Genomic DNA, 11,512 nt, shown 5'->3' on the forward strand with positions numbered 1-11,512 from the left:
GCCAGCGCCGTGGCGAGGGTGACTGCCAGGGTTCAGGCTGGGAATGGTCTGCTCAAAAGGAGGAGGAATCAGTGTCGAGTGTGAAAGCGTCGAGGTCTTGATTGATGAACTTTGAAATGTATCAGCGACAGGGGGAAAAGATGTCAGGCACTCAGCGAGCGACGGCTGGCTATTGATAAAACCAATCTCTCGCTCAAATTCGTAATTCATGGCCTTCTCCTTGGAGCCCCCTCAGAGAAAAAGTTCCCTCTTTTGGAGGGGCTTTGGGGGGGCAAGGCCCAGGAAAAAGGCGAGCGCAGAGGAAAAAAAATCTATCATAGAATATCGCTGCTAGGGTGTTTTTTTTCTAATTCACTGATTACAGCCGTATGGGGACCGCGCTACTATTAAACTATTGAATTCATGGAGACAAGGTTGAAATTGGACCGAATTGGCTGTCACATGATTGCTTCTGCCCAATGACAATTTGGGCTTTAATCAAAAGAAGCCACTGTCTGTTTGATTGATCCAAAAAAGTCGGGAAGGAACGCCTCATTGGGGGCCAGCGAGGCTTTATTTACACTTTTTTCAGGGCAAAAATACATATATGTTGGTGTGGGTGGGGATGTCCCGGAGTACGTGGGGGCGAGGGTGCCTGAGCGCCTCCTGATCTGCAAGGATCTGGTGTGTGCGCCTGGGAGTGTGTGTGTGTGAATGTGCGCGAGTGTAAGCCCTGCTGTCGGTCCCGCCGGCGGCTGCCCTCTGCCTCCCCCGCACACTCCGCGCATTGTTTGGGACTGTCGGGAAGACGCCTCGCACCTCACAAATCATTTAAGCACCTCAGTCTGACGCCTGCAGTCATTAACAAAGTAATCCATTAATCTTCAAAGTTTTGACACCCGAGGGCCCTGCATCCCAGCCACATAAGTTCTGTTAAAGCAGGAGAAAGGAGCAGAGGGAGAGAGGAGATGCGACAGGGAGAATAAAGAGAGAGGGAAGAAGAGAGAGATGGAGAGATGGAGAAAGAGAAGACAGAAAAGAGAGAAGAAAAGAAAGATTTTGGTTGGGAGGGGGTCCTCCTTTTCTTTCCCTTTTCCTCCTTCACTTTTCCTGAAACCAGTTAGTTCCTGGATCTCAAAACATCTCTCTCGGTCTGTTTTGCTTCCTGCCTGTCTCTTTCCCTCTTTTTCCTCTTCTCCCCCTTTCTCCCTCCCTCTCTCTTATGTCCGCCTCCCCTTCTTCCCGCAGCCTCTCGCCCCCCTCCCAGTGTCCAGCCCAGAGTCTGTGCCCCCGGCCCATTGTTAGCAGGCTATTCCACGGCAGCTTTGCATCTGGCTCCGGCGGGAAGCGGAAAACGGGAGGAGGCTCTCAAAGCTTCCCGACCTTCCTGCGCCATCAACTTCTCAGGAGTGGCTGGAGAAAGATGCATGTGCCAAGCGAGACAACAACCCCAGGTCCATGTGTCCAAATCCCCGTAGCCAGGGCGGCGGCCAGCCAAAAAACTGCCGCCTCGAGCAGGCGCGTGCGGCTCCTGGCATTCTGGGTTTCATACCCGTAGGGCTCGGGTGCGGTGAGTATTTCCGATTTCCAGAAAGTCTGTTGGAAGTTACCAGCAAGGAAAGAGAAGATGCTTGTTCCTCTCTCTCCCTCCCTCTCTCTTTTTTTCTACCCTTCTTCTTGTCCTTGACGCTCTGGTTGGGGGCTGGTTGGTTTAGATACAGCGAGTGCTCCCTGGCAGCCTGAACTGCCTCCCACACCTTCCTGATCCTTGGGCACCGGGGATGTTTGCTTCCGGGTTCTGTTGTGGGAAACAGCACTGCGGGGGAGAGGAGGCGACCCAAGGAGGAATTATAAAGATTCTCGTTCTCCTTCATTCTCTTTTTTCCAATTCGGAGACTTGAGACTGAGCTCATCTTGGACGGTGCTAGAGGGTTCAAAAGATAACACCTTTAGGTACCAAAAAATAATTTTTAAAAATCCACCAAGCCAGAAAGAGGTAAGGAGGCTAAGAGGTAGATCTGGAGGTACCTCTTTTCCCCCCCAAACCCTAAGGATGGTGATTCGCTTTTGCTTCCTTTGAAATAGACCAAGTGATCAGAGTCCCCCAGGCCGGCAGGCATCAGTGGCAGGAAAATAAATCATTCTGATGGCCAGGGAAAGAGAGGTTGGAGGGGGAGAAAAATCTACGTAGAAAACAAGAAAGGACAACCAAGGAGCAAAGGCAGGACCCCATCTCTGAGGTCGGCATCAAAGAGGGTTTGGGGTGGAAATCAGAAATAAGTGGCCTGTATCATTGACCAGCCCAGAGCATTGCCTTGCAGATGGAGATGCTATTTCGGAAAATGTGAGGTTTTTTAGTTTTCTTGCTTTTATTCCAAACAAAGCTCCGAAGGAAGTCTGGGCGCGATCAATCTTGCTCACCAAAAGCCTTGACAGCTTCTAGCCCTTAAGAACACATTTCAGCTTCCAGCTCCTTCCAAGATAAAATGTGACTGAGCAAAGAGGAGAGCAGGAAATGCAAGTAAATAAGGAAAACTAGTCTTTAAAAAATATATATTTTGGCAGTGAAAAGGATTAGGGCTCCTTTTAGGAAGGGTGCTTTGCGGACTCTGGGATGGCTGCTTTTGGCATTTGTTTTTACCAGAAAATATTACAGGCTTAAGGGAAGGGGGGTGCAGAGAGAGGGAGCAGCGCTGCCCCCATATCTCTGAGGCTTTGTCAGGGGCTGCGTGGGTGAGAGGTTTCTGCCGCCTCAGCCGCCTTAATTCAAATACCATCTGGAAGAAAACCCTTTTCTTCGACCACTCAACGCTGAAATCTTCCCCAAGTCTATTACTTTAACTCATGAGATATTTTAATAAGGATTTCTTTTTAATATCTAGGAAACTGGGGGGCTGAAGTCAATACTTTTTTCTTTGAAAGCCAAAATGAATGTCTTGACTGGTAAGATATGGGAAATCACATTAGAATCTCATTTTAAAATCTTAGCCCTGGGGGAAGAAGGAAGCCTCCAAACCATCCCTCCCTCAGCTAAAGAGTAGATTTCAGAAATGGGTTCAAATAGTGATATCCCTGAAAGATCTTCATCCTTAGGTGAAGATCTTTATTTTTCCAGGTAATTTTACTAGCTGATCCTTATTTTTCCAGGTAATTTTACACGGGTCTCTAAACTGATTACTTAAAAGAAGACTCCTGTATCTGCCCAGTGTGACCAAAAGGTGGAAGCTCTAGTCCTCACAAAGCCTGGTTTTGCAGCCTCTGCATTTCTGAGGTGCGCCATATTTTTGGCACAGAGGTTGAGGTGCGGAGAGCAAATCTATTTCTCCCATAGCCCAAACTCTTTTTTTAAAAAGGATATACATAATATTTAATATATATATGTGATAGATATATATATGATATATATATCTCAACAGCCTTAGGACAGATATGGGGAAAGCACCTCTGGGTGTGAGAGAAACACTGAGCTCTCCGCAGCAGCCTGGCTTGGCATACTCCGAGCCTTTTCCTTAAACTGAGGAGTTTCTCTAAAAGCAGCTCGTTGGTACCCAGCAGTACCCAGAAATGGCTCCAGTGCCTGCTTCTAAGAATAATCTGAGGGAGCTTCACAGGGGGAAGATAACGGCCATGATGATGGATATTTTGGATTGCAAACAAAATGGCGACATTTTCCACTTCTGCCTCTGAAAGATACAATCCAGGGAGAATAGGGATTTATTTCCCACATCCGATGCTCCTGATTCCCAGACAAATGCGGTTCCTCACTTCTAGCTCTGAAGCGGGTGATGATAGGGATGCAGGTCTGACGTTTGCATTTTCTGAATTTGATTCCTTTCTCGAGGAATCCTTAAATCTGAAGATGAAAATATTTCCCTTTACTGTGCCTTCTTTTGCCTCTACCAGCGAGTCAGTAAGCAGCCCTATCTTAAATCCAGGAGTGGAAATGTAATATTTAGCTCGTGTAACATCAAATCAAAAAAGTACTTATAAAATTGCATTTTTATTACAAAGATACCAATCTCCTTGCTCTCTCCCCCTCCCGCTGGGGCCATAAAAAGAAAGCTGGGAGGGGAGGAGAGGAAATAAATTCAGAGAATGCCAAATACTACATTCAGTAGGAAGCTGATGCTGGGATTCAGGCAGTCCAGGGAAGGACTGACTCAGGTGACTCTCCCCAGCTCAGTCCTCCGTTTCTCTCCCCAGCTCAGTCCTCCGTTTGCTGGAGACCCGGGTGAGCCTCAGTCCCTTTCAAACTGTTTCGCTCCTCGTGCAGATTTTAGGAACCATTCTTTCCTTCTGACCCTGTAATAGACTGCGAAGCATCCCAGAGGAGACCAGGAGTCTGATTGCTCCCGGAAAGTGCTCGGCATCCTCTGCGCGGCTGGCTAATCCCGAGGTTTAGGCGTTAGTTGGTCCGCTTTGACCCGAGCCAAGAGCGTGGAGCAGAAGACCGCCCTGCGTTATCCCCCGGCTCGGCCGCGGGGCACCTGTGCGCTCCCGCTGCGCCTTGGGCCGGGCTGTCTTTGTTTCTTCAGAGCACGGCTCTCGGCAGCCCCTGCGCCCTCGGCCTACCTCCGCAGCAGCTGGGAACCGGGCAGCCCAGCGGGCCGGCCGCACGGCGTTACCAGAGCTGCCGCAGCCGTCTGGAGCCCCAGCCGCCATCCTGAGAATTCGCCGAGCTTCCAAGCGAATAGCCTGGCCAGGCCCCATGCTGGAGCCGGAGGGCTGCTCTGCCGGCTCGCCTCGGCCTGAATTCCACGCAGACCCACGTCTTCGGCCAAAGAACCCCTTCTTAACACGGATATTATTCAGAATAAAAACTTTATTTCTTTTTGTTTCTCAGAATGTGAGCAGCAAGGAATGTAGAATTCTCAAAACAAATCTAGTATTTTTTGCGTTTACAGATTTTTTTTTTCTTTTTCAGTTTTGCCGAATGTTACAAACCTAAATCACTGTTTTCAAAAGCTGGATTTTCTCTGGTTTTATTGCATCATTACCGTTTAAAGGAATTATATTTCCCTTTGAAATAAAAAAAACTCTAAGTACGCCAATACACAATTGAACAAAAGGCCCAAGAACCCTCTGAACCATCAGGGTACAGAATTTCTTTAATATAAATACGAACGGATGGGGATAAATAATATTTAAAACTTAGATTATTCAATGCTTGCAAAAAAATATAAATAAATCTGACTGTTCACCAGCATACACACACGGAAAGACGTACACTTAATCATCCTTGCACAGGGAGCCCTGTTTCAAAGCGCCTTTGATTTTTTTTTCTCATTCTTTACAAGAAGTGCAATTAAAAAAATTAAAATTAAAAAAAGTAATCGCTTCCCCTCGGGAGCCATAATGTACGAACAAATTCACATTGAAAACTCGACTAGAAAATTTGTTCATATACCCTGTTTCTGATCAAAGAGTGGAGAAGGTAAAGGGTGCAGGGCCAGTGGCCTATCGAGGAGCAGGAAGAGATAAATATCGCTACTGATACAGCCATTCCAGCAACCAAGATTGCTACGTCACATAAACTGTAAAAACGCCTTACCAACGAGGGGGGAAACCAGGAAACGGAGTGCGGGGGCGGAGAAGAGAGAAAAGGAAGGAAGGAAGGAAGGAAAGGGCAGGAAGAACCTTAAAAAAAAAAAAAGTAACCAAAGAAAAAAGGTGGGTGGGGGGAGACTCTCCTGGCGCGTAGCCCCGAGCCCACCATCACAGGTGGGTGAGCTTGGGTGCTTCCTGAATTCTTCCCTGAGAAGGATGGTGGGCGGTAAGGTCCGTGTAGGTGGGGTGCGGCTCCCCAGGCCCCGGCACGTGGTGGTGGCCGCTACCCAGCGGCCCGGCGCCCGCATAGTCCATGGCGCCCGAGGCAGCGTGGGGGAGGTGAGTTAGACCAAAGAGGGCTGGCCCGGAGTTGCTCATGGGCTCCACATAGCTGCCCCCTACGAAGACGGGGCTTCCCTGTATGTGTGGGGTCCCATAGCTGCCGTTGCCCTGCAGGCCATGAGCGTGCGGGTCATAGTCGGGGGTGCCCCCTGCGCCCGCCCCTGACGCCGTGTAGCGCTTCTGTGGGGGTGGTGGGGGTGCACAACTGGGCAGGGATGCAGGGTAGGAGGCGGGGGGCAGCCCGTAGGTACCCTGGGGGGGCTTGGAGAAGGGCGGGGGCGACTGGGGCTCGTACGGGACGCTGTTGACCAACGAATGCATAGAGTTCAGATAGCCACCGGCGCCGGGGGGCACGGGACTGCGACTTGGAGACTGGCCCCCCGATGAGGTTAGCATGCCCTTGCCCTTCTGATCCTTTTTGTACTTCATGCGGCGATTCTGGAACCAGATCTTGATCTGGCGCTCAGTGAGGTTCAGCAGATTGGCCATCTCCACCCGGCGCGGCCGGCACAGGTAGCGGTTGAAGTGGAACTCTTTTTCCAGCTCCACCAGCTGCGCGCTCGTGTAGGCCGTGCGCGCGCGCTTGGACGAAGCCTGCCCCGGCGGGCTCTTGTCGCCAGCGCAGCTCTCGCCTGCGAGGACAGAGAGAGGAAGAGCGGCGTCAGGGGCTGCCGCGGCCCCGCCCAGCCCTTGACCCAGCCCGGCCCCTCCTTCCACCAGGCCCCAAAGGTTCCTGAATCTGTCAGGTCCCAGAGAGAAGTAGGAACTAGGTGCTCTTCGCTTCTCCTGGTGGGTAAAACAGTGGTACTCTCCATTCAGCCAAGGAGCAAATCACAGGCTTCTCAAGGGGGAAAGGACAGAGAAGTAGAACTCCCGGTTTGCCTTCCTGGTCTGGATTTTCTTTTTAGAGCTATTAACTTTCTGACTCATTTACTGGTCCCTTTGGCCTATCGGACAACAGCCTCCCTGTGGGCCAGTCTCAGCATCTCCATTCCCTTCACAGTAACTGAAATGTGGGAAGCCTAATGTACACACTCATTCCCCTCCCACACTGTCCGACAATAATTAGTCAGCAGCTTCAACTGGCCACTTTTTTCTCTCTACCCAGAGGAGATGGGCAGACTGGAAACCTCGGGCAGAGAAGGCCCAAAGAAGAGATCCCATTGAAGGTATTTCTGGTGGGGAGGCCTAGGCCCTTCATGCCATGTCCTATTCTTTAGGGTTCCCTATGTCATCAAGCAGCCTGCCCCAGCTTTTGTCCACTAATCTTGTACCCTTCTGTCCTCCCTGACCGCCCAGATCCTAGCTATGGAGGTCTCAGATGCTCAGGCTCAGAGTAGAGCACTGGCAACTGGAGAAGGCAGGGGCAAAGGTAACCAAAATGCTAGGAAGCCTAAGGCCTGGGGCCTTTCCTCTACTGGAGCCTGCTTCCAGGAGGCCCATGTGGTTCCCATTAGGATGACAACTCTGCATCCCCCTCCTCCAGGAGATCTTTGGCTGCTTTCATTGTACTAAGTCTGAGTAGGGTCTTCCCAGAGGTAAGGCAGCCACTCCATCTGCTGAAGCAAAAATTGGCGCTGATTATAGGCAAAGCATTGATTCTGTCTTGGAGGGTGATTAGGCCTGTTTTTATTCTGCCACATTGTAGTATAGGGAGGATGTCACTGTTTTATTAGAAGAGCTATGCTAAAAAGATAGACAGTGGAGCTCAGGTTGTTTCTCCTAACTCCAAGAGTGGAGCAAGAAGGGATTCCAACTGCACTAGACCCTACTTGCCCTTGGAGAAGTCCAAAGGGACTCCCAGCAGGTCTCTGGGGTTTTCCAGCCTACAGAGGCCTATCACCTTCCTAAGTTGCAAAGACTCTGAAAACCTTTTTGTTGGGCAGTGGTGTGGGAGCAGTGAATTCCAGATATGCTCCATGGCTTCTAGGCTGTGCTGGATGTCGTGGGCAGTAGCTCAGGGACCAGGAGCCAGGCCAGAGGACTCTCTTCCAGAAGGCACTCCTTTACCTGAGCTAGAGCTGCTGGTTTTCTGCTTTGTGTTTTGTCGAGACTCTTTCATCCAGGGGAAGATTTGTTTGGCCACTGTGGGTGAGTTGAGCAGGGGGCTCTTGGCGGCGTTGGCGGGGGTGGGGTTGCTGCTGGCATTCTGAGGTGGGGAGACAGAAGAGGGAGGCGGGGGCGCGGCAGGGGTAGGTGCAGGGGGCTGAGGTGGGGGCTGAGGCAGCTGTGGGGCAGGGGGCGCGGCCTGGGTCGGCGGCGGGTGCAGGGGCGGCTCGTCCAGGCTTGGAGGCTGGCTAGGTGGGGCGCTCAGGGTGCGCAGGCACGCGTCACTCAGTTCGTGTGCCTTGGGGTGGCCCCCGGCGCTGGAGGGAGACTGGAGGGAGCAGGCGGGTCGATGGTACTCGCCGTCGGCACCCAAAGCGACGGACGCCGGGTACGGCTGCTGATTGGCATTATAAGCGAACCCGTTGGCTGCCTGGTAGGGGTAGCCACCGTAGATCGCCGAGCTGTCGTAGTAGGTCGCTTTTTGCATCGCGTTGTTTCACGATCTTGATCGCACACTCTGACAGGGGTTTGACACTCGTGAGGGCGCACATTGGCACGCCCCCGCGGTCACGTGACACTCCGCCGCCAATGGCCGCCCCGCGCAGACCTGGGGGGGCGAGAAGCGCAGCGCGGTGAGGGCTCCGCGCAAATCCATCTTACTCTCAATAGCTAAGTGACATGAAAGCCATAAAAGAAAAAGTGGTCAGCAATATTTAGCAGCACGACTTGGCCCCGGGCGCAGGGAGCCGCGCTATAAAAAAACCGCTGGAATTTACTGGCAGCTACAAATGTTTGCTTAACTTGCGTCTGAAGTTGGGGGATTTTCCGGGGAGAGAGAAGGAGAATGAATGAGGGCTGGAAGCCGACTCTCAGGAGCCGGGGTCCAAAAGGAAAACGGCTTGATAGGCTAGAAAGGAACAAGGCTGGGAGCTTTCTTTTCCAGGGAAGAAGAAACTTGGGGTGTCGCTTAGTTTCTGCTCCTTGGCCTCCTCCAGAGGGCCCAAGACTCCTCCACTCTGGGAATCTTGGGAAGGGAACGAGGAGGCAACGGGGAGCTTGGGTCGCCAATGTTTTCTCGGCTTTAGGACTGATGTTTGCCAAAAGAGCCCTGACATGGAGTAACTTCCCACCCAGCTCCTTCTTGGACCTTCCTGCTCCCAACAGAGGTTTGCACAAAAAATTTTCAGGCAATTTGCCCCATCCAACTATGCTGGATTTCAGAAGCTGAGCTTGTTAGGCAGTTAATCCACCTTGTTGGGGATATGACTCACCTCCTCCAAACAAACCCCTTGTGGCCAAGAAGGGGGGAGGGAAAACTTTGGTTGGAACACATTGCGTGTGTGTATGTGTGTGTGTGTGTGTGTGTGTGTGTGTGTGTGTGTGTGTTTGGGGGAGGGAACAACAGTAACACCCCACCCAGCAAGTCACAACTAAAATCCTGGAGAGTTCTTTACTCCTTTCCTCTCCCTGTTTCTTAGGCACTTCCCAGCAAGCCACCCCCACTTCTTTACTTCTTTCCCCCAATTACAGGAGGTTCCCAGAACCTCCTATCTTGGACTTTCTGTGGTGCTGTTATTCGGGGCAACTATCAAATTCTACCTGTTAAAACATGATGGATTAGAGAGAAAAAAAAAACCCCTCCAGGAACCTGAAAAACCAGCGTTCATCTCCATGACCACGGCTTGAACTCTCCTTCCAACTTAACGATAATAGGTTCTGTCTTAGAAACTGCTATGTAATTTGATGTATGGGGGTCATTTGGCTCCGGACGAGGGATGGAAGCACAAGCCATAAAATCCTGCCAGAGTTTCCTGATCTTTGTGTACTGTTGTTGTTGTTGATATTTGTTACTTGGCCTATTTACCTGCTTCAGAAATACCAAGTAAAGGATAACCCTGAAAATCTAAAAAGCAGTTGAAAACCCCCTCAACCCTCTTTCATTTAGAAAGCAGTTTGCAAAAGTTCAATCTGTTTTCTTTTTGTTTTCAGCCAATGCATGGCCAACCTCTAGTTCTCAGTACAGAAAAGTTCCATGTGAGTTTCAAATATTCACCCCCACACACACTCGGAATGTTAGTCCCTCTGACCACTTAAGAAAATCATAACAAATTCAAAAGAAAATGGTTAACATTCAGTCCAACTATATATATTGAGTCCCAGAATTATTCACGTTTTCCAGGAATATTAGATGCTTTGTTAACTAGAAAAAAAAGATAATGTATTGCATCTACCAGTAGATGATTATAATTCCATTGCTAATAATGGACTCCTTTAGATTTCATTATTAAGCCAACAATCTGACCAACATCTGCAAAACAGGCACAATTAATTTTCCAGAACCTCAATTAAAAATTACAGCATCCCTTATCCAGAGTTATTGTCAGTGATCATGAGCCCCGGAGCATTGTTCCTCTTTTGGAAATAGGAAGCTACACATACTATGGTTGAAAGTAAATAAAGGATAAAATAAAACTGAATAGCAATTTAACGTATCAATTTCCTTTTCTTTTACTGAAAACAGTTCCTATTACATTTGGCAGAGTTAATGTCGGTCATTATAAATTTTTTAGATACCAGGCTTGTGTAAAATAAAATGTCAGGTTAAGAAAATTAGACACTCGAACAGCAAGATATTAGATAAAACAAAATTAAGTTGATTTTGCACATGCAATATTTCTAGTGACTTGCTAATCCATTATCACAGGTTATACCAGCCTACTACTTACTTAAGTCTTTTTATCAAGTTGTGCATTGTTTTGCAAAATAACAAAAATATCTTTGAAAATCAAAGAGCATACAACAGTCCCCATAAACTTAAAATATGAATTCGATTCTGGGATCCCACCAAAATCCTTCCCATTGTTTGAGGTCAGCAGACCACCACCTTGGAGCTCATACAACCCCGCACCCCAACCCAGCCCCCAAAGTTTGCAACCCAGTAAAGAAGTTGGAGATTTGCCAGCCAGGAAACTTTGCTTTGCACTGCCAAGCAAGGGCGGGGATGAGGGGAGATTCCTCCACAAAGATCTGTGTCTGGACAATAATCTCCAGGTGCAAGAGCCGAAAAAGGGTTGAAGAGGCTAAATTGAGTGCAAGAAGCAAGCCCTATTGCCTCTCTGGAAGATGTGCCCAAATTCACCCTCCGTCCTTCAGACATCGCTCCCTCTTCCCATTCCCTCCTCTTCCTTAGCCTTCCCTCACCCCAAATCTGAGCAGGTTCGTGGGATAGGAGCCCCGAGTCCCCTGCCCACCTCTCCTTCCCTCTGCAACCCAGAAAAGTTAAGGCTGGGCTAGGGGAGAGACAAGAGGTGGGGGCGGGGATGGGAAAGCGGCCTGAACTCGAAGTGTAAGGGTATCAGTCACTGCCGGGAAGGAAGCTCCGGCTTGTGAACTCTTCTTGAACCGAGATTTAAGTCTGCAGCCATAAATCACCGAGACGTAAACTCCGCCATTCAGCGCTGGGAGCGGCCGGTTGCGGCCCTGCTTACCTTAACTTCTGACGAGCGCTGCGAGCGCAGGCTTGGGCTCAGGCTCAGACACGGGCTCCAGCCCCCGGCCTGGCTCAGCGGCCCGGCCGGGTCCCCTCGGCGCGGGA

The 11,512-nt window shown here is 50.0% G+C and overlaps 2 protein-coding genes across 3 annotated transcripts in view; both read right to left on the reverse strand.

Moving 5' to 3' along the window:
• HOXA2 (homeobox A2) overlaps positions 1-515 on the reverse strand; it is a 2,444-nt gene extending 1,929 nt beyond the window's left edge. The window contains exon 1 of the mRNA XM_011938645.1: positions 1-515. Within this exon, the coding sequence (XP_011794035.1) occupies positions 1-210 (210 nt within the window). The 5' untranslated portion in view covers positions 211-515.
• Positions 516-3,945: 3,430 nt separating this feature from the next.
• HOXA3 (homeobox A3) overlaps positions 3,946-11,512 on the reverse strand; it is a 34,060-nt gene continuing 26,493 nt past the window's right edge. The window contains exons 2-3 of one of the 2 annotated variants that reach the window (XM_011938585.1): positions 7,879-8,524; positions 3,946-6,500 (exon numbers count right to left, since the gene is read on the reverse strand). In XM_011938585.1, coding sequence (XP_011793975.1) covers positions 5,695-6,500; positions 7,879-8,404 — 1,332 coding nt within the window. In that variant the 5' untranslated portion in view covers positions 8,405-8,524 and the 3' untranslated portion in view covers positions 3,946-5,694. The remainder of the gene's footprint in view (positions 6,501-7,878; positions 8,525-11,512) is intronic. The other variant, XM_011938584.1, reaches the window with a different exon arrangement.

The sequence above is a fragment of the Colobus angolensis genome, unplaced genomic scaffold (genome assembly GCF_000951035.1).
Source record: "Colobus angolensis palliatus isolate OR3802 unplaced genomic scaffold, Cang.pa_1.0 Scaffold175, whole genome shotgun sequence".
NCBI lineage: Eukaryota > Metazoa > Chordata > Mammalia > Primates > Cercopithecidae > Colobus > Colobus angolensis.